The sequence below is a fragment of the Amphiprion ocellaris genome, chromosome 1 (assembly GCF_022539595.1).
Source record: "Amphiprion ocellaris isolate individual 3 ecotype Okinawa chromosome 1, ASM2253959v1, whole genome shotgun sequence".
Classification (NCBI taxonomy): Eukaryota; Metazoa; Chordata; class Actinopteri; family Pomacentridae; genus Amphiprion; species Amphiprion ocellaris.
In genome coordinates, this window is record NC_072766.1 from 21,081,428 (window position 1) to 21,104,392 (window position 22,965).

Below are 22,965 nucleotides of genomic sequence, written 5' to 3' on the forward strand. Positions count from 1 at the left end.
CCCGATGCCCACAATGCATTCTTCATGAGGTATTAAATGAATATAAGAATACACAGATACACAAAGCAGAAAATGAATGTAATCTAAATGCCAAGCCCCTGTGCTGTGGGCAGACTTGAGCAACAACGCTGGAGGAGGATGTTTGCTCAGTGCCAGCCTCATTAAATCCAACAGCCCCGTCCCTTCAACTGGCCCACAAAGTTGAGTAAGAACGGAAAAAGGTCAGGAGGTGGAATGAAATGAAATTAGAAAGGGAAAAACTGTGCCGTTAACGCTGCCATGTCGGAGTATTGATTTAACTAATTGAAATGGCATCGAGGGAGAAACACCAGATGGGTCTCCTCTGGCCTGAGGTGGGGTGCTGGCTGGCTCTGATAGGATCCCATCTGAGACACACTGTCCCTGGGGTCCATGCTGATGCCTTCCTTCATTCCAGCGTCTTTCTCACAGTTATCTACAGCCAAAACATTCTCTCGGCTGTGTTTATAGAATGTTCATAAGACACTTTCTACATGAGTGAAAAACTCGCAAAACATTTCTAAACAAAAACTTGTTTATATTTTTGCATTTAGAACACACATACTTCTTTTTTCATACAGAAAGTTATAGATTCAGATTGGTGAGAAAGTGCTGCTTAGGGGAGGATGAAGCTTTAATAATAGTGACAGATTTTAGGGAACCGGTCAGAATCAATAATCAACGTTGCATGTAGGCAGGATAAATATGTATGTATTATGCAATGTTTGTTTCAGCAGCTATGACTCACCAAAGCACAAAGCACGAGACCACCCTGGCAAACTGCCCTCTCCATGCTACTATCACTTAGCTGTTCCTGTTTAAAATTTCATGAAGCGATTACAAAAATAGGACACACTTTTTGTCTGAATTACTGTGAAATAACTTGAAGTAAGGCTGAACTACAGTAAGACTGAGACTGTGTTTGTTCAGTGACTGAATACAGACTCTCTAAATATGCAATTGCAACATTTAGCTTCACAGAGCACACATTTGTTTGTTTTTATGATTTTCTGTTTGGATAGCTCTGCTCTCCTAACATGCCTTCTGTAAGTGGCAGCCACAGACTAAAATTTGGACCTGTAGAGCAGTTTAACCCCATTTTGTTGTCTTAAATTTCTTATAAAGAGAATCACATGCATTCATATGGAAGAAACGGGTGTATGCAGCGTCACTCTCACTGGTCTGCATCATGTTCCTCTGTTAACGTGTCCCCTGCAATTCTCTCACACTTCTGATTTCCACACCCCCAGAAAATATGGAAATCTAAATCAAAGCCGAAATTTGTACTGACCCTGTCAGGATGAGACATTTTGTGAAAGATGAATCCAAGTTGTGATTATGGAGTCCTTTTCTCCCTGTGTCTTTGCTTTTATGATCTTACTAATCATATCCTGACTGCCCCCTGGCTGTCTCTGTCCTTCTGTCCTGGTGGTGCTCCGTGCTCTTTCCCAGCATGCACTGCCTGTAATTAAATCGGAGCCTGGTCCTTTTGACAGTGTCTGTAGCTGCTTTCTCTGCCTGGCAGCCTCCTCATCCTCCCTCTCTCGCTCTCTCTCTCTCTTCCTGTATCTCTCCCTCTGTCTCTCACTCACATACAGACACTCCCCCTTCCCTCTCTCTCCTTGCCTGGATGTCACATGAGGAACTGACTCTGGTCTCTGTCTCTCAAATGATTTAATTGGATGCAAACTCAGGAGCACAGACATCAATACGGAACTATATCTGCCATAAGGAAGAGCCATTAGTCAATACTTCGCCCTCCACATGCCGAAGGCTTTTGTCAGACCTAATTACCCAGTACTGTATTCAGTGGAGCTTCACCAGTGGGGGGACTGGGACTCCTGTGGGATCTGGTTAAGATCACAGTTCACTTCCAGTGTATACGGTGGAGTTGGAAAGTTCACAAAAGCAAATATCACTCACAATTCTCTTCTATTTAACACCGACAGCTAAATGACTGCAGTCATGACAGGTGCATATTTAATTCCACTGACCTCCTCGATTTAAAGGTAATAGTCGGAATAGTGCACTATTACCACCGTTTCTCTTTTGCACTGAAGTCAGAGAGTCCACATTCAAGGCTTTAGTAAAAAGAAGGTTGTGGCACTGACAGAGATCCACCTTTTTTCTCCTTACATGGCCTTTAGTTTGTTGTAGATCATTTCTCATGGGACACACACATGCGTGCACACGCACGCACGCACACACACACACACACACACACTGCGAGAAGCTATTTTGAGCCACATAATATAACATGCAAATGCAATGCATGCATTTGGCAACCTTGTTTCTAACTGGCTTATATTTAGCTTATGGTCAGATTGATAGTGTTCAATATGTTCATGCATTTGCACACTTCCAGGTAAAGTGTGTCAACTAGAGCAGCAATTAGTTTTAAGAAATGCACATGAGCTTCCTAAAGTGCTGCAGTTACAGAACATGTGCAACTGCTGCTGTCTCTCAGCTTTTCCAAGGGATAGTTACTTATACAGTCTAATGATGTAAAGGCAATTTTGGCAAACAGACACTATTTCACTAGTTAACTAGTTGACCAGCTGAAGTGACAAGTACAACCTGCAAAACACTCCAGACTGACAGTAACTGTGGTAGCTGCCTTATTGGTTACCCAACTTTGTTAAAGCTGACCACTAAACAAGACGCACATTTAAAATAAAAACAGAAAGCCTGGACCTACTTGTCTACAAAACCAAGTCTGAATATGTAAGTTAAGTGGCATATTTTGCTAACCTTGTGAATATATGTGTCAATTAGGGTGCCTCGTCCAGCCTGGTGGTCAAATTTGCAGACACTGATAAGGAGAGAACCCTGCGCAGGATGCACCAGATGGCAGGGCAGCTCGGCATCTTCAGTCCCATGACCATCCAGTTTGGGGCCTATGGCGCCTACTCTCATGCTGTAAGTCTCAGCCCGGCGGGGGAGGAGACGGTGAGCTTTAAAAAAAGAAAACAAAAACTGTTGTGATTTGAGGCTTGAACTCACTCTCTCTCCCACTAGGCATGTGACACTCCCGGCGAACAGCTCCTTAAGTGATTCACACCATTAAATGGCTGTTAGGAATCCACAATTACAGAGGCTTAACAAAAAAAATTCTGCGCTGCTTTTTTTTAAATATTGTGTCGTTTTATCCCTTCATTTGTCCAGGGAAGCTGCTTATCATGTATGCTCAGCACAACGCTGTCTTACTTGCACACAGTTGCAAGCATCCACTTCATGTTCACTTTCCATTTCACATCTCCTGACTTGGTCTGTGAATTTAAACTGCCAACCCAAGCTTGCCTCTTTAAAATTTCATCTACTCACACATATTTCTTTTTACTCAAACAGAGGTGCACGTTATTACCAAGAACCCACACCCGTTCACCCCCTACCCCTGTCTCTGTCAGCCCACCCCACCTCCATTTCATATTCACACATGAAAGTCACAGCCTGAATTAGGAGTCTGTGAGATTTTACACTCACACAGTAGCTAACAACTCACCCTGACAGGTGAGAATCGCCCACTCACACACAATCTCTGCTCTAACTCTGCCACTGTGGCCCCCCTTTTTGCTCTCCTACATATACATATATAGTGCATAGAGATATACGTAGACTCCAGCTTCCTGAACTCATCTCATCGCATAGCCTTTATCTTGTGTCACTATAATGAGCACAAGGCCAGAGTGGTCTCACTGTAGCTGGGAAGCGAAGCTGCAGGGCAACACGGACCACTCTGCTCAAGAACAAGGCATGGGCCAAGCAAACAGAGATGTGAGAGTAAACATGCTCTGATCCTGCGGCTATTTCACCCTCCTTTCCTTTTCTGTCCTTCCCTCCATCCCTCCCGCCTTTCGCCTCTCTCCCCACTGCTCTTTAATCCTACAGCAGATGATGCAACAGCAAGCAGCCCTGATGGCAGCAACACAAGGGTCCTACCTGAACCCTATGGCAGCCATCGCTGCCGCGCAAATGCAGCAAATGGCAGCTTTCAATGTCAACGGCCTGGTGGCTACTCCCATGACACCGTCCTCAGGTATACACACACACACACACACACACACACACACACACACATCATTAACTGGCACAGGTGCAAGAGCACAGGCACATGCAAACACACACTCATGCAGGACGTCTCTCTTCATTTCTCATGACTGGCCTGGAACATTTTCATCATTAGCAAGAATTATAGAAGCAGCAGTAATATATTCATTCAAGGCCTTTCTGCTTCTGCCCTTGTTACATTTTTTAAGATGTAGACTGCGATTTCTAGGTTGAAGCAGACACTGCCAGTGCTGAATTAAAGGAAGCCGAGCCTTGTACTGAGTGAGGCATGATGGGAGAAGATGTACAGCATTCCTTTACACTCACTGGCAGCCACATTATAGTCGCTCTCTCTCCTCTTCTCTCACATTATCTCTCCTTCGTTCCCTCTGTCTGTCGCTCTCTCACTCTGTGTCTCTGTGACAGTGTGTGTTTTCTGGGAACACAGCCAATCCGATGACTTTGGATGCAGAGTCCTTGGCTTATACAATATAAGAGCAAAGATTTGTGTGAGATAATCCTGGACCCCAGTCTGAACTATCTTTTTGGCCCTTGTCATGAGGAGCTTTGATGGCTCGACACTAAGTCGGCAGGCCGCCTAAAGGCAGGGTCATTGCAAATGTATTAAATAAAGTGGCTTGATGCTGTACCTGGCATTTGTAATCCACAAGGCCTACATATTCTAGGTAATGCCTATCAAACATAATCCTACATGACTTAAATGCCCTTCACTTGGATAAGAAAAATAATAAAATTCCATCTGCACAAAAGGGCACTGACAAGGTGATAGACTTGGAATATCACCACAAGGAGGGAAGGTGGTTAGAAAAAGAGGCACAGCTCCCTACATCCAATATACTGTACATTATGGTCCCTTTTCTTGTAAGTGAATTTTTTTACCACCACTTTGTGTACCTTCAAAAGCACAGCTATGTACCCCAAGTGACAAAAATATGGCATTAAACAAGGGCAAAGGGCAGAAAATGAAATATTTACATAATCAAAATGCTTGCTTTATTATTTTGTGTTACAGCAGTGAACAAGTCCTTTCTTTTCCTGCATTACCTTCAATTTGTGTGTAACTATGACTGATTTTAGTAACTGAACCTTTAGTTCAGCCTGAATAGGTACCAATTTGTGCTAAACTGCCTTCATGGTGGGTCAAAAGGTACACATTTGTGTCCATTACGTGCATGTTAGACAGCACTGCAGGTGAGAAAATGTACATTTCAGTACAAAAGTACACTTCTCTTGTACCTCTAGTTTGGAGTGTAGAGCATGTGAAGCCTGTGCCCTGCAGTTTCCGTAATGACTCCATGTCTATTTGTAGGCACCAGCACACCCCCGGGCATCTCTGCCACAGCCGTGCCCAGCATAGCCACCCCTATTGGGGTCAACGGATTCAGTGCCCTTCCGCCTCAAAGCAACGGGCAGCCCACATCTGAGCCCATCTACACCAATGGTATTCATCCTTACCCAGGTGAGACAATCCCGTTTACAGAAAGCAAACATGAGATATATTTGTAGCATCCACTGTCAGGAGTCTGTTGCTTTGACCCTGCTTTTGACCCTGGCTGCTTGCACTGACGGCGATCTATGAATGTTTGATTATTCTAGAGCTGTACTTGATCTGAATAAGAACATCACCTAATTGCCAAAATGCAAGTTCAACATGTCAGCAGTGACAAATTGAATTATATCACATAATACTGTTTAAAATGTTGACAAGAGTCTTTTTAACTTCACACTCCCATGACATCTTTTTCTGATTTGAACTGAAGCGTTTAAGGCTTGAGGGTCAATCAGCAGTCTTTTGGCAGATTTTTGAGAAGCCAGCCCCAGTATCATGATGAATCCATCAGTTCATCCATCAGTCAATTATGGTTAATTTGATGTGTCTCGGCCCGTCCTCAGCTTCTTAATGTTGTCTGGGACTGATTCCTGAAGAATTGACAGACACTCACTCCCCATCTCTGCATTATGCAAAGGCAGCTGCAATTGTAATGAACTACAAAGTGGTTTGTTTGGCATGTTGTTAATATTTGATGCAAACATCTGGGGCGAACAGGCATTTTGAAGAACTGAAAGATATGACAACCCAAATTTCTCCCACTCCCTGTGTGATCTTACCCCCTGATGGTTCTCTACGGCTAAGCCAATTTCTGCCTTGCTCTTTAACATTCCATCTCTCTTTGTCTCTGTGTCTGTCTTGACCACTGTTCGTCCTTTCTTTGTCTCTTTCATTTTCGTCTCTGTCGCCTTCCTTTCTCTGTGGCTCTTTTTGTCTCTCTGCAGCACAGAGTCCAACGGTGACCGACCCTCTCCAACAGGCTTATGCTGGCGTCCAACACTACGCAGGTGATCCGTCTCTCCTACCTCCTCTACTCTCTCACTTCCTCCATCTGTCCCTTTGCCTCTCCCCTCTCCCTTTCGGTTTGTCACATCAGTAGACACTCTGACAGGTAGAGATAGCCAGATGACCAGCCAATTTCCTCCTGGATTAGGCTACTTTACATTAGGATTGCAAAAGGATTGGCTTGATTATACACCCTCACAAAAAAAAAGAGAGAAAAAAACTTAATTCCAAACGCACACTGAGAGCTGAGGATTTGAACCTGCCATAGCTTCCTACATGAGAGATGACACAGACCTCTCATAACCACTGCTTTGTGCCTGACATCAGCTCTCATTAACATGGTGTTAGTCTCCCTCTCTTTCTTTGTGTGTCTGCTTAGTTGAACTGCACTCCACTCCCCTTTTGCCATTCTCTTTGTGTAGTGATCTACCAGCCAAATGAGCCCAGGCTCCCCGTCATAATGCAATTTATTTATGCAATGTCTAGAGGACGCAAATGAACAATGGAATAATGCTTTGAGTTTTGTTGTGTCAAATATGAAAATGGAGATGTGAAAAATTCCACTCTGGTTCTCCCTTTGCAACAGCAGCCTACCCTGCCGCCTATGCGCCAATCAGCCAAGCGTTCCCCCAGCAACCAACCATCATTCCCCAGCAACAGAGGGAAGGTAAGAGCGAGCAAGCGCGCCCACCCAAGATAAAAGGTGATAATTGCCATGTTCCATTCTAATGTAGCTGCGCTGCTTTGAATTAGCGAGGGAGGGAAAAAGCTGGCTGGGGAAAATGTGAGAAAAAGGCTCCCCATTTAAAGAGAAGAACATTAGCAGTGAGATGGAAAGTTACTCTGTCATTATTCAAAAACTGCACTAATTCAAACTCGCAGCGTTGGACTGCTTAATCAGTCCATTACAATGTGTTTAAGTGGTTATAAATATTCATCAGATTAATTAGCTGCATGCATAATCATTTATTACCATTCCTAGTGTAGTGTTCGTTCTTATGCCACAGCATCAGATGTAATAAAGCATAGGATATACTGTGATGGTAAATCACTCTTTTTGACGCCATTCGTCAGTCTCAATTATTCATCTATATGATTGTATGAGACAGCATAGAGTGGCATGAATATTCAGTATATGGACTTGAAATTGAGTGTTTCCAACATTGCCTGAAGGAAAAGTTAGGTTATGCTAGAATTTTGGCAGTGGTGTGGGTGCAAGCAATGGTCACCATGTAGAAATGTATGAATGATGAGAGATACACACACTTACTCACACGCGTCAGCAGCTTATTCACTTGTACGGTGGCATAATTTCATAGCATAGAAAAAAACCACACAGTCGTGTGGGACAACCCGTCTCTCAGTGATACATTGGAGCATTTTAATCATTAGCAAAAATTATAGAAGTCATAGTAATGCAAACACAGACACAGCCTCACACAAAGGCGCGCACACACACACACACACACACACACACACACACACACACAGAGAGAGAGCTATTCTTGGTTGAGCCAGTGGCCTGTCTGAGTTCTGGCCTCCTCTGGGTTTTGGCTGCTGTCCCAGCCTGTCTCAGTCCACTGCCACAGTCTGCAGCCCTGCCATTTAACAAGAGACATCTAAACCTGAAAACACAGGCACAGTCAAGCCTCAGCTCCAACCTCCCACTGAGAGCTAACAATTTCAACTATACATTTTATCAGTCTGCGTCTGTGTGTGTGTGTGTGTGTGTGTGTGTGTGTGTGTGTGTGTGTGTGTGTCAACAGAGAAAATCCTGCAAAAACCCAAACTATAATTTTAACCAGAGAAATCATCACTGTAGTCTTTTAAAAAACAAAAAAAAAGTGTCCTTTTTATTTCAGCGGTACATCTTATGCAGCATGGTGTTACATTTTAATAACTGAATAGCAATGCACACTGACACAGCAAAAATTTTGTCATGCCCAAAAGTAATGCAGTGCTGTCGCATCACCCACAAGGATGAAGCAGATGCCTCATACTTTAAACAGTGCAGCAAAATCATTGGTTGTAATCTTGAAATAATAGGAGGGTTTTCTGCAGTTTGCTTACTTTGCTTAAGTTCCAACTTCAGCAAATAAGTATTTGTTGGCAATCATAACCTTCCTAAGATCACTGGGTCAAATGCATCACTCTCAACTGTAATTCTATTAGTAGAATACAAGCTTGTTGCATGACACAAGTCAACGCATCAGCGCTTGTTTGAGGGATGGCAAATGCTGGAAGCAGGAAGATAAGATTTATCTGTCCTGGAATGCCATACTTTTCATTCAAATTTGAATTCAAGCTTGTGATTATTTTGGGAGTCATAACCTTGGGACAAGCCTGAAGACAAGCAGAAATCTATGCAGAAACTGGTGGAGGGTAGAAACCAACCGAAGACTAAACAAAGCAAACATAAAGACTGTTTCTATCTTTTTAAGCTCTGACAGTCAGGAAGGAGCATAAACTTTAAGACATTAGAGAATTCCAGTGAACTACTGATCAGTAACAGATCTATGCATTTAAACAGCTTGCACTGTTTACATGCACAGTAATTTGGGCTGAAAAAGCCAAAAAAGGAGCCAAAATTACAGAGTTAGAATGAGATCGTAGATGGGAATTAGAGGTGAGTGAAGTTACTAAAAGAAAGTTAACTCCAGGTAAAGTTGTTTATTTACTGCTATGTCTCCCTCAGGCAACATTGGTGCTGTCATTATCACCAGTGTTGCAACAAATATAGATTTTTTGTTTGTTTATTTTTATTTCATGCATTATTCATCCTTGTCAAAACCTGATGCTTATATTACCCACAATGCATCTCCAGCTGACCAGAAATTTGCCATAGCAATATTTACTATTTGACTGTCTACAAAAGCTATGACACAGCACAATTGTTAGGTATTTGCCATAAGGTTGCCTTTGATGGGAGCGTGGCACTGTTGAAAGTATTTTCCAGTGACCCAAAAGATTATCTAATTCATGGCCGATGTACCGCGTGCAATCAAGATATTTCAAGATTGCACCTGTAAAAACCAAATCACACCTAATTTACATATGGCCACTATCCCCATTCAAAGTAGTCTTCTTGTGTGGTGATTTACTGCTCACAGCACTTCCTAGAACACTCTATGGCAGCAATGTTATCACCAGTAATAGGTACATATTTGCAATTTTACCAAGGACTTCAAATGCATGCAAAGAGCAATTATCAAGATGAGGATGTATAGCTACTATAGTCTATGACAACCCAGAGGCCAAATGGCGGTCTTCAAAGGACGCACTGTTCCAGCAGCGTGATCAAGAGCATGTGCGTTGCTTTTGTTTTTTGACATTCACAGGCTTTTGCTCAGTAAATCTGCCTAGATGTACAGTCCACCGTATATGACATATAGACAACTGAAGTGGTCATGTGATCACAAAAAAAACCACAAGTGGTGTCAAGCTTGTAAGGGGTAAGTGAACAAATATTCAGCATGCCACAAAAACAACCTACCAAATGTCTTTATGCAGCAGCTGCAGGCATTTCATTCCCTCAAACAAACCGCTTCTTTTCAAAGCAAGAATTCACCATAATGGGCGACACCTAAACAGACAGAACTGAGATTCAGTCCTTAAAAAATCCCCACTCTGTCAACCTGTGTGTGTGTGTGTGTGTGTGTGTGTGTGTGTGTCCTCTATCTCACCGAGGCATAGCAGCACTACAGCCAGCCACCACTGCAGCCCTCTTATCAGCCTTCTCACCAGACCCAGTCTCATCTCGTCATGCTATCACCCTGAGCAATGAGACAGGAGAGAAAGCTTGCCAGGCAGCCAGCTGCAAGCTTACTGTCCCCGAGTCCATCACATCTCTCTCTCTCGCTTTCTCTCTCTCCCTTTATGTGTCCATGGTTTGCTCTCTTTCTGTCTCTCTCCAGTTCATTCCTGCCTTTATCCAGATTGGCCTGTACAATATGTGGCAGCTGGTTGGATGAGTATGGAGGGATGGAGAGAGATTGGAAGACAGTCCTACTGTCACATAGTAATTGGGGCAAAAACTTGGCTTATGTCTTAATGCGTGCTCTGCCTCCTCTCTCTGTTTCTCTGTCTCAGTTTCCCAATATAATCGTCTCAATCTTTCACTTTCAATCAACCCCTCTTGTTGTCCCTGTATTTATCTGTGGCTGTTTTCCTATTTTACTTCCCCTGTTTCTGCTTCTCTGTGCCTGTGCATCGCTATTGTCAGCAGGGTTTCTGATACAACAGTCGAATGTGTCTGTATAGCATGATTTAGCAAAGGGCCCCCTCCCAATCTAGTTATGAAACAAAATAAGGTCCAAGAGAGGATTCAAATGGAAACCACAAAAAAGAGCTGAACAAACCAGTTTGACCTTATAATACTTGAAAAATGACATAAAACTGTGTATCTTCCACAAATCCCACAATAAACAGGTTAAACAAAACTGATATTTTCGCCACAGCTTGGCAACATAATCAGAGTTTGGTATTTCTGCATTACTACAGTGTTGCCTTGATTGCTTTACAGCCATTTTCCACCCATGTTATTATGCTCAGTCTCCCTCTCACTGGGCATCTCCTGTTTATGTTCCCACACAACCCTCCTGTTGTCTTTCTCTCATCACCAGGGCCAGAAGGTTGCAACCTGTTTATTTATCACCTGCCCCAGGAGTTTGGAGATGCTGAGCTCATGCAAATGTTCCTACCTTTCGGTAACGTCATCTCCGCCAAAGTCTTTGTGGACCGAGCAACCAATCAGAGCAAATGTTTCGGTGAGTAAAAAAATTGCAGGCGAAGACAAGAAAAAAAAAAATCCAATAAATGAACAAAGTCATACAGCGACTGTGTTTGGTAATCTACTCATGTCTCTTGTTGCTTCCCTGCAATTAGTGTTTGCTTTTGCTTTTATTCCCAGTGTCTGTCCTAATCAAGCTACAAATTAACATTTTAAAAGTGGCGTTACATGCCACTGCACAGGGGGGTGAGGAGGGAGATCAAGGAGCAATGCTCCCTCGGTCCATCACGCAAGCACAAGAAGATGGAGGGACTCGGTAATGGGAAGGGGGTTGATGTGAAAAGGTGGATGCCTTCATCGCTGTAAATCACAAATAGCAAACTTACCATGTCATCGAGCTACTGACCCAAACAATCTTTCAACCATTGTTGTTTCCCCCACGCATGTATTCACAACCCTCTCACTCTCACACCTTTCCAGAGACAATTAGTATCAATTTCCCCTTCTCTGCCATTCCCAGCCTCCTTTACCCGAGAGGAAAGCGTTTTCCCAGACTCCCCACAATCCTCCAGCCGGGCAACCCAGCAGCGTCCCACCTCCCCTCCCCTCCCCTCCCCTCCCCTCCCCTCCCCTCGCCTCCCACACAGCACACCAGTTCATCAGGGTGGAGGCGGTGCAGGTGGAATCCATGGGCTTAAAGAGATAATAATAGACTGGTGTGGGCCTTGCTGTTGATTCAGTCGGACAGCAGCACCCAGGAGACAGGCAGCGAGAGAGAGAGAGAGAGAGAGGGAGAGAGAGAGAGAGAGAGAGAGGGAGAGAGAGAGAGAGAGGGAGAGAGAGAGAGAGAGAGAGAGGCAGAGAGAGAGAGAGAGAGAGAGAGAGACAGAGAGAGAGAGAGAGAGAGAGAGAGAGAGAGAGAGAGAGAGACAGAGAGAGAGAGAGAGAGAGAGAGAGAGAGAGAGAGAGAGAGAGAGAGAGAGAGAGAGAGAGAGAGAGAGAGAGAGAGAGAGAGAGAGAGAGAGAGAGAGAGAGAGAGAGAGGCAGAGAGAGAGAGAGAGAGAGAAAGAGAGAGAGAGAGAGAGAGAGAGGGACTCCCAGCATTGGCTTTCTTTCACTTTCTCTTCAACATGACAAGTCTATGCAGCTCCCCCTTCTTCCCTCATCTCTGTCTCTCTCTCTGTCCATCTCAGACAGTGTCTCTCTCTCTGTCTCCCTCTTTCTCCCCCCTGTGTGTGTTCTCCTCTAAACATATGCCTCTCGCTATCACTATCCGTCAGTCAACAAGGGGGAAGGACAAAGGGGCGGTGACCTCATCAGTCTCACCGGCTTATTTTCCACAGCTAGTAATTAAGATCTTTGCTGAAAAACAGCAACTTAACCCATGATTCTTTTGTGTGTTTTTTTTTTTTTTTAAAAACTCATTTCTCCCTCCTTTTTATAGCAGGAGCCCCGGGCTCTTTTGTAGGACATTAACAAATTAGGCAGAAGATGCTGTGCGTTAAGGGGAATAGGTTATTAGGCCTCCAAGAACTTGGAGCACTTGGTCTTAAAAAATGTGAGTTTAGCCTCGATGGTGTGGTTAATGGAAAAATGGACATGTGCAGATACGCTGTACATATATTTACATACAGTATACATGTGTAGAAAAATGAAAGGAAAAATGTAGAAGAATTGCAACCATACTGTTAGTTGAAGAGAAAATTTCCTCTGTACTGCATGTATTTCAATTTGGATAGATTAATTATTTACATATCTAAAATATGAACATCTCATTTTTTTTACAGTATGCTTACATTAGACCCACTGTCCTTTCAGCAGCACAGCACCATGTCATAATTTAGAAATTCACTTTTATTTTTTATTTTTTTATTAAATACATTTTACCTTATCTTCATCATGCAAAAACAGTCAACAGGCCATGACAATGTATTGCTTTTTAGTGTTAACAGTAGGCTAAATATACAGTTAATACTATTAACAATATTAAATGAATTGAAAATATATATACTTTGTGCAAGGTTAATTGCAAGTTTCAACAGAAATATCCATGTGGCCTCATTTCCCTGCAGCACAGGTGAACTGAACTACACTTTTGGATTTTATGAGACAATAATCAGACATCAGTCTTTGAAATCGAGTGTTTACAGAGAAGCTTGAGAATTTGAATATGACAAAAAGGTCACTGAAGGAGCACTCGAAGCATATTCCTATAAAGGGTGTAACTCGGGAGTAGGATTTGGCGCATACTCTTCAGGGATACATCACTGTCAACTCAGACAGATGTCTGTTTAGTTTAGTGCATTTATTTGCAGTGTGACAAAAATGGATATGAATATGTGACGCGGTATGATATTAAACACTTGCACAGGTGAGATGAAGAAAAGCTGGGGATTTTAAAAAAATATCTGCCCTCAAAGCAATTATAAAAATTAAGATGATGAGAAATCACTAGTGATTCACGTTGTACGAACTTAATTTAGTTTGGTGTGTAGTGTGTGCAATCCGTAGTGATACATTTTTGTGTTTTGTCTTACTATAAATCCATTGATTTCACCAGGCTCATTACTAATAATGCTATATTGAGTCACAGAAATGTATAAACCATCTGTAGGTCAAATGTATTCACCTATAGACATTGATAAAAAGCTAGAATGTGGCTATGTTTAGTTTAATCTGAGACTCAATGGAAACAACATTAGTCTTAATCCGCTGCATTTAGTCACTCAATATTGACTTTTAAAAGTGATCAAAGCTTACCTTGTTGAGTGGAATTAGCTGGAATTAGCTTGAAAACAAATTTCAAAAGGTCTTGCGAGAATGGAATAAGACACACCTAAAAAAGGAAGCCCTCTGCTTTTTAGATACGGTGAAAAAATATACACAAGGAGATGCAATTTACCTAAAGGGTTTCTGAAAATAGGATAGACCTTTCCCTGCTCTTATTTCCTGCTGTTTGGCCTTTTTCTTTTTCTTTCTCACTATCATGTCAAAGAAAGTTGAGTCTGCTAGTTTGTTTCAGCAGTGCTCATCTAAACATTTACATAGTTAAAATACAGAGTCACCATCCGATAATTTAACACATTTAAATAGTCATCAGTACTTAAACCACATCTGTCCAATAGAAGGACAAGCAAAATTGTAATCAATACTTGCAAAAATAAAACTAATCATCACAATAAAACATCTAATAAAGATCCAAAGTAGGGTTTGGAATCTTATAATTACAATTTCTGACTACTCAGATTCTCAGGCAGAGAACCAATACATCACCCATACAGCACTACCACCCCTGCATTAATGCAGGAAAGGGTTTTCATTTTACCAAATATCATTAGTGCACACTGCACAGCATCACTATTTGTAATTCTTGTATTAACCTGACTGGGAGCAATGAAATACTTCAGTACTGCAGTAATTTCAGCTGCTCAACCTGGTCCTTGACTTGAATTTTCCTGATTCTCACTCAACAATGTTTTTAACTTTGGGTGTGTTTTTATTAAAAATGCATGGCAATACAATGCATCCAGCTTTCTGCTGATATGGATGGCTGCAATGAGAGCCATACCTCAAACAGTAGTAGTGTTTAGGGTATTCAGTTGCTCAGCACTGCACACTCAGTGCTGCATCAAAGATGTGACACATCAGCAGCCAGTTAGTCTCAAGAAAATAGCCGAAATTGGAAACATGCTCAAATATCAAATTCTGCTGGATTGTTATAATGTTCTTGGATTTACTTTTCTTGCTCTTTCTCTGTACATTGACCCCCAGAATCCTATCGCCTTTTGGCATGTGGATGTAAATGTGAGGTATGGAGATTCATTAAAGCCAGGGATAGTGTGAGCGTGTGTGCGACTGTACGACTGGGAGGGGGATCACTACCAACTGACAGGCCCTTCCCTGCTCAGTTTGTTTAAAAGGTTTGTAAAAGCAGCAGCCTTATCTCACCCGCACTGACAAAAGCCTGCCCTCTCCCCCCAAATTAAATTGGACCCATAGCGGTGTGATCAAATCAGCTGGCAGGCGGAAAATTCCGGCCGTCAATCACAGAGGTGTCTGATAAGAGCAGGCAAGGAGTCCCGGTGTGGAAAGCTGTGGGCTCATTCCGCCTCAACACCCAGGTGATAACTCAGAGCAGCAGGCACCTCCGTCCTACACACCTTGCTCCGAGCATCTCGTCACGACCCCCATGCCCCTTGCTCTTTACTTGGATACATGCTCAGTCACACACACATACATGAAAATACACACACACACACACACACACACACACACACACACACACACACACACACACACACACACACACACACACACACACACACACACACACACACACACATTCACACAATACTCAGGTAACATTTACACACTGCTTTGCTCTAAAAATCCACACATGACATGAGACTCCTTTTTTCTCTCTCTAATCTTTGAACACTTTTTCATGTTTTTTTTTGGTTTTTTTGTTCTCTGCTCAAGTTAAACTCCCGGTTTCTAATAACTCTTCTTCGTTTGATTTTTAATATCTGTGTTATTAGCCTTTGTGGTATTTTATGTAATCTTTTTAATTCAGAGATTTTCAATTAATCTCCTGAAAGGAGAAAACAAAGACCTATTGTTGTGTCATTGTTGAGAGCTAAAAGGGGTCTTTTCTCTCCCTCTCTTTTCTTTCATCTCGCCTGTCTTTTTTCCTTATTTCCATCCCTCTCCCTTTCTCTTCTTCCTGTTTCTCTCTCATCCTCCCCCCATTCTTCTTCCTTCATATGTTTTTTCCTTTTTTTTCTTTTATTCTCTCTCCTGTTCTATGTTCTTGTTTCAGGCTTTGTGAGTTTTGATAACCCGTCCAGTGCTCAAGCCGCTATCCAGGCCATGAACGGCTTTCAGATAGGCATGAAGAGGCTGAAGGTGCAGCTAAAGCGGCCAAAGGATGCCAACCGACCTTACTGACTCGTCTGCTGTCCATATCCAGGTACAGTAACACCCATGCCATACTAAAAACTGTCCACCTGGAAAACTCACTTATGTATTTCCATGGTTTTGTTAGTGCAAAACGGTAGATGTGAATCTCTGAGAGTTCGCTGCTTTAAATCTGAATAGAAAATAGAAAAATGCTGATTACTAAGTAGGCATTTATTCTCTTTTTAATGGCCTTTGGTCTTTAATCTGAACAATTCTGACATAACACTGTATATTTCTAGTTTAGAAATGAAATACGTGTAGAGGGAGAGATAAAGACATAAATATGGATATAGATAGAGGTATAGATATGTAAGGATGAATTTAATAACTTTTGGTCTCAATTGTAAAAATATCTCTATCTGTAGAGAGAGAGACATACATAAAGGTATATAGATATATATAGATAAATGTGTATAAAAAAGACTATGACTGCAAGTTTAATTAAAAAAAAAATTATTTTTTCTCTTTAATTTGTCCTATTAATTTTTTCTAACCATATTTAAAACAAATGGCAAATGTGTCAGCTACTCTTTGTTGGGTAAAGTAGGCAATGACAAAAATATTCTTAGCCAAATATCCAATATCCCAGCTAACACAAATCCCGTCACCTATCACTGCATAAAATACTCATTGCTAAAATGTACACATGGTCATCAACGTGACTAATAAAACCACAAAATTTGTTTAGTTTAGGTTTAAAAGTATCCAACTAAAGGAAAACCTACTTCTGTAATTGAGATCTGACTTTTTCCCTTATGAGCCTTGTTATGACACGAAACTTGTATCATTTCAAGTCAAGGTGTTCCACCGTATTTAAAATATTCACAGAGAAAGAGCCAGGGCACTAGTTTCTAGTGTGCACAGGGTCTTTTCACAGAAACAGCCTCTGGAGACTTTTGTCAGGTTGCCCTCCTCCACAGAAATGTTTTTGTTTCTTCTACGGTTTGTCTAATCTAATTTGTACCTGCAGGAAGCTCCAGAGGAAACTGATGACATCATCAATAGCCAGCTGTGCATAATTACCTGTCTACTGGGTATAGCGTGGGGAATCGATGCTAGTTGTTAAGCTACACATTTCTAAAACCAGATAGCAATAATTTATCCACTAAAATAGCTCAGCATTAGATTTCTGTCAGCTGCTTAGCAAGATCCAAGCTAAACCTTGACTCACAGGAAAAATCATTGAGATGCACAATAACACGGAGTAGATTTAGACTTTCAGTGAGCATGACGAGTGATGTTTCAAGAAAAGTTTGTGCTTGCAAAAATAAATGTCCAAACGATGCCTAATGGATAAGCACTTACAAACTGCAGTGGATTATATTATGGCAGAGAACAGCACCAACCCTTCTAAGCGCCATCGGTTAGTTCAAGTGATGCTTCACCAATCTGTTCATAGCTAAAAACAATCATAGTCCATTTTCATACTCTGTCAGTCTTTGTTTGTTAATTTTCCCAAATATAACAACACAGGCATGTCGCATGAGGACATGTTCTTGTGTTACCCAGTAAAGATTACGCTTCTTCATGTAACTTAGAATCCCAGTACACACTAGGGATGTCTCGATTATGGCATATATTGGTAGTTGTCATATTTAGAAATGTCTGAAGTGCTCAGTCATCGCAAAATCAGCAAAATGTGTATTCTTGTAAGGATTTTCCATTTATGAATCCATTCAAACTCCTGAAGTAACAACAGCACTTTAACTGTTACCATCCAGTGCATTGTATGAACATGAACAGTGTATGAACTGCATATTCTATATGATAATGATATGTACAATATGGACTTATAAATGTAAAAGTTTGTGTCTTGTAATCTGTATTTGTCTAACAAGAGTCTTTACAACTGCACACCTGTTGCTGATCACATGATGACTGAGTCTGATGAAAAAAAAGAAATGAAAACAATTAAGAAATTCCAACTGTTTTGTAACTATTACCTTGTAGCCAAGCAGCACAGATCTTTGACTATTGATGATGCTGATATTTAAGTGTTAATAAATAGTATTTTACATTTCTATTCTACATTCATGACAGAATTTTGCTGTGTGGCAGTTTTTCTTTTAACACATGCATAGCCACGCTGCATTAATACTGTGATACCTGTGAGAATAATTCTGGTGCTCAGCTATAACACAGTTAAAGAGTGCTTTGGCTCTTTGATGTGAAGTTCTTGCCAACAGGAGCTAATAAGAGATCTTACACATGTACATCATGGCTACCTACTTGCGGTGAGAAAGTCACCGCAAATAAGTAGCCATTTATTTTATCTTCCACTAGACATCTTCATTAGTCAGCTGTTCCTTGTTTTGACCCTTAAAAAGTCAGAGCTTCCATGCAAAACAATAAAAAGATGTTTTGCTTAAAGTAGCACCATCACTCAATAGACTAATTTCAGTGTCACACTTGATTCAAATAATCAACACCCATCTGTTAAAAACAGCGGCTGCCAGTGAGAAAATAATATAGACGCATGCTCTTTTCACCCAACTGGCTGGACAACTTTTCATTACAATAACACAAGCCCGGATTGTATTCCTCCATAAATAAAAGCGCAGTAATACCATTTGTTTGTTTTAGATTTGACACTTTAAAAGCCACAGGATGGCATAAATGGAAGGTGGTATGCAATACAAATGATAGATGCTCCCTTTATCAGTTCCCTGATAGCATTTGAATAGAGCTATGCCCTGCTAATTGAGAAGAGGCTTTCAAAGCAGACACACTGAGAAGTGAAAGGGGGTGGGGTGAATTTGATTTAGCACATCAAAAAGGGACAAATGGAAGCTATCCTGCAACCGCATTGAATGACAGGACAGTCATTGAGATATACTCAGAATGCCTCCAAGACATTTCCCACAATAACATTCGGTCACTTAATCAGGAGGTGTGTGTGTGTGTGTGTGTGTGTGTGTGTGTGTGTGTGTGTGTGTGTGTGTGTGTGTGTGTGTGTGTGTGTGTGTGTGTGTGTGTGTGTGTAGGTGTGTGTGTTTGCGTGTGTGCGTGTGTGTGTGTGCGTCCATATCTTCCTTCATCTGCAGTCCATTTCAATCCATGTCTGTTTTTCTTCTGTCATTACACCACTTCTGCAGCTGGGTTAAGGAAAACCAATAGACCAAAACCAAGACCAATCCCATGAAAACAGTGGAGAAAAAATAAAATTGGACTTTTGTAGCCAGTTGTGTACCACAGCTCCGCATTTATTGATTCCTGTAATTTGTGAACAATCTTTAAAAAAATAAATGTATTTGAAAAAAAAAGTAACAATATATTTGCTTGCTTTTCAATAATTACATACGTAGTCATGCAAGGTGGCAGGCAATACGTTGAATTCTTGGGCAATCGACTTAAATAAGTTCAAGTGTTTCATTTTCTAAATTCTTACTAAGCTACTTTATTATGATGAAAAACTTTGATGAAACTTGAATGATTTTTTTCCCCTTTTTGTTCCTTATAGGTAAAAACTTCAACATGTAGATAGCTTCAGAAGCCCCTTTTTTTCCTCCAACACAGACAATTTTGCTTTGAAGTTGAATTAAAAACACGATCAGACAGCATTCTCTTCTGGCTGGTCTCAGGAGCCCTGCTACTCTGAAATTGCGCTCTGTGTCTTAAAGATAAACTTAATGCAAAAAAGCTGAAGCACTCACTGTACGGCCACCCTCATAGCAAACAATGCAAGGCAAATCCAATTACTGTAGACAGGACAAGTTTCTGAAATATGCATTTCTGCCATAAGGGTTATCTTTGTGAATACAAAAAACATCAATTCAACCTTTTAACCTGCAAATGTTGTCAGCCTGAGAATATTTCGCCACCACACTGAAGCGCAGAAAAAGCCTTTTTCTGTGCTGTGTTGAAGATTATTTGTTGTGTTATTTCTGTTTTACTTGCCTTTTTTCAGTTTTATGGTAATAACCATAATAACCTCATTTGATTTGTCAGGCAGAATAAGTGAGAGTGTGGAACAAATATGGAAAGGGTGCTTTGAATTCTGACTTAAGGAAAAGAAAATCCCACTGTTTTTTTCCTTCTTTTGCACCCCCACCAACCTGGCAACCTGATACGGCCAATCACAGTGTGAGGTGGCCTTTCTCCGCTATAGCCACACACCCCCTACACCTGTCATGGGGCCAAGTTCCCACAGCTGTAAGTTGAACCCATGGTGTCATTTTCTTTTGGATGACGTCATGTGGTGGGACTGTGACTGCGTTGCATGACGTGGAGTTGATTGATATCTCTGAACTCTATCTCTTTATATTCTGCCCTCCTTTTATATATATATTTATATATACTGTATATTGTATATTGGCAGTTTGTGGAGTGCAGTAATCGATGCCGTTCTTGGCTGGTACCTGTACTGACGTGTTGATTGGTTGGTTGATTATAACTGGAAGTGGCCTTTAACCCTTTGTGCTATTGTACCGTGTGCCCTTGTGATGTTTTACTTTCTCTTGTGGGGTTCATGTGTATGAATGTACTGTATTTTCTATTTCTCTATTTCTTCACATTCACATCAACAGTGTTTTTCTTCTGGCAAACTCAGATTTTAGTATTTTTATTTTTATTAAAGTCTGCGTCTTTGCAAAAAGGACCTTTTTCTCCCTCCGATCGACAGCTGTTTAGCTGAGAGATGGCCAAGATGACCCTATGTTTGTGTAGCCAATTAAATCTCCAACGTTCACACAGAGAGCACAGGCAAATGTTGACACTCCACTTCTCCGTGGATTCCATCTGCACAGGGAGTACTTCTGCAAGATTGTTTTGTTTGCCTAACATGAGAATCACTTCCCATTTATTTATTTATGAGGGTGCAAACCAATTACATCGTGATAGAAGAGCTGCAGGCAGCGCTACAGACCCACATGGCCAAAATCCGTCCACCATACTGACATGCTATACACACATAGATGTGTAAGCTGGGTGCAGAAAATAGAATGCAATACAAAAGCCTAGGATGAGTATTTGCTCCCTGTCATCTTTTGTATTTTCAGTAGGATTATGCCACCGGATAAATGAGATCTTATGTTTTTGCTGCTTGTACGTGAGATAATTGTTGCTCAATCTGTTAAAAGAAAAGGCAGCTTCACAGTGAAAAAGGTCCTTTCTTTGCAAGTGAGTTTGTTGCTAACCCTCCAGGCTAAAACTGATTAGAGTTAGTCATTTTCATCTAACTCATACTGCCTATTCTTTTAGAAGCCCTGCAGGTGACTCTCCCTCCTATAGTCTAGCCAATGAACTCAGGGGGGTGTCTAGCCGGGCAAGCCAGGAGGGAAAAAGCTTTTCTGACTTCAACTATGCCCCTTAACTGCCAGGTGTCTTTTATGGAGCCATCTAAGTAGGTGGTGGTGTGGGGTGGAGGGTGGTGGGGCATAACGTTGGGGCTCAAAGCTTGTCGTGGGGGGAGATAATATAAATTCTATTACATGACAAAGTTGGTAGGTGAAATAGTTGTGAGGTTTTCAAAAAAGCTGTTTACTTGGGGGGGGGGGATTTGATAGCCACTGTGTGTTTCTTTTTTCTGTGGTACATGCATAAGGAGAATTGCTAGTGGCTTATAAAAGAGGGCATCTGTAATCGGGACTGTTAGTGCTTTATGTGGCTAATGGCTGGGCTCGCTTTGGCACACATAAGAAATAAGTTTGAATCTCTGCTCCCCCGTCTAAAAAGCAGATCTATTATGAAACGGTAACAAGCTCATTTACAGGAATGGAAAGGTAGAACAGAACAAAGAGCGTCTGGGCGCGTGTTCCCGTCACAAAGTCAGACCCTTTCATGTTCACTCCCAGAGAGTGATTTGCTGTGATTTCATAGCCTTTCTTCACCCACATCACAGCTCACAACATATTAGAGATGATAGGCTGTAAACTCGATCTTTTATATTCCAAGCTCGACAGCACGGACGCATTTATTAACAGTGTAACATATCAAGTGAACACAAAGGCAGGGAAGATGCTAGCTTGGTTTTTCATGGTATCCTAATTAGAGGATACTTCTTGAATTATGTACTTTTTTTTTCGCCACACTGGACAACCATCAGCTTTTCTTTCATTTTAATTATTACACTAATTTAACACTCGGACACACTTGTCTTGTTTTCTTCACGTTTCATTCTGTTCTTTTGTAGTTTGTTTGTAATGAATTAACAAAAAAAGATGAATGACAGCAACATCTCAGACAAGATTTTTTTTTTCATGCAGACGTAGTCGGTTTAAATTAGGCCTTCGTTGGATTAGTGCTGTCACAGTGTAGATCTCTGTTCCATATGGTTAAAACACAAATCTTCCACCCCACCTCTAGCCCACTTATTTCTGGTTGTGATTGACACACTCCTCTTTTTTTTTCTCTCTTCCCCGTCTGTTTCTCATGCTGTTGGCTGTGCCTGTCAGTCTGTGTGATAACCAGGAGCCAGCAACCCTGAGCATGTTTGCCGCAGCCTCACTGAATCCACTCTCCTTATTCTCCCGTCTCTTTCTCTCCCCTCTCTCTCTCTGTGTGTCACAGGATGAAGGGCCACAACACCTTATTTCCACAAGTGCAGTAAAAGTACAAAGACTTCTTGCTCTGCTACATATCATGAAGGAAGGGTGGTCCCTTGATCCTGCTGGAAAGCCGCTGAAAGATTGGGTGACTGAGAGGAGGATCCCAGAGTTGTTGTTTTTTTAAATTTATTTATTTTATTTTTGTTTTTCTTTCTTCGCAAATGCCTCTTTTTTCCCTGTTTTGCTTTGGCGTCTGTGGAAGAAGATTTTTTGCAGAGACCAACTTTTTGCTGCTGTTTTTTAGACATGATGGGGGAAAAAAAAACCTTTATAGACTCATTATGCTCAAAGCATGCATACTGACACAGGAT

General features: G+C 41.5%; 1 protein-coding gene across 10 annotated transcripts in view; it reads left to right on the forward strand.

The window, feature by feature from the left end:
* celf6 (CUGBP Elav-like family member 6) overlaps nucleotides 1-22,755 on the forward strand; it is a 137,690-nt gene extending 114,935 nt beyond the window's left edge. For 5 of the 10 annotated variants that reach the window (XR_008601355.1, XR_008601356.1, XR_008601347.1 and 2 more), the window contains 9 exons: nucleotides 2,794-2,967; nucleotides 3,907-4,054; nucleotides 5,396-5,545; nucleotides 6,361-6,423; nucleotides 7,008-7,088; nucleotides 11,044-11,187; nucleotides 15,970-16,119; nucleotides 20,192-20,261; nucleotides 22,617-22,685. Coding sequence is in view for 1 of the 10 variants with exons in the window: in XM_023268849.3 (XP_023124617.1) it covers nucleotides 2,794-2,967; nucleotides 3,907-4,054; nucleotides 5,396-5,545; nucleotides 6,361-6,423; nucleotides 7,008-7,088; nucleotides 11,044-11,187; nucleotides 15,970-16,097 (888 nt within the window). In the remaining 9 variants the exon portion in view is untranslated. Of the gene's footprint in view, nucleotides 1-2,793; nucleotides 2,968-3,906; nucleotides 4,055-5,395; nucleotides 5,546-6,360; nucleotides 6,424-7,007; nucleotides 7,089-11,043; nucleotides 11,188-15,969; nucleotides 16,120-20,191; nucleotides 20,262-22,616 lie in introns of all 10 variants that reach the window. The other 5 variants (XR_008601358.1, XR_008601361.1, XR_008601353.1 and 2 more) reach the window with 4 other exon arrangements.
* Nucleotides 22,756-22,965: the final 210 nt, after the last annotated feature.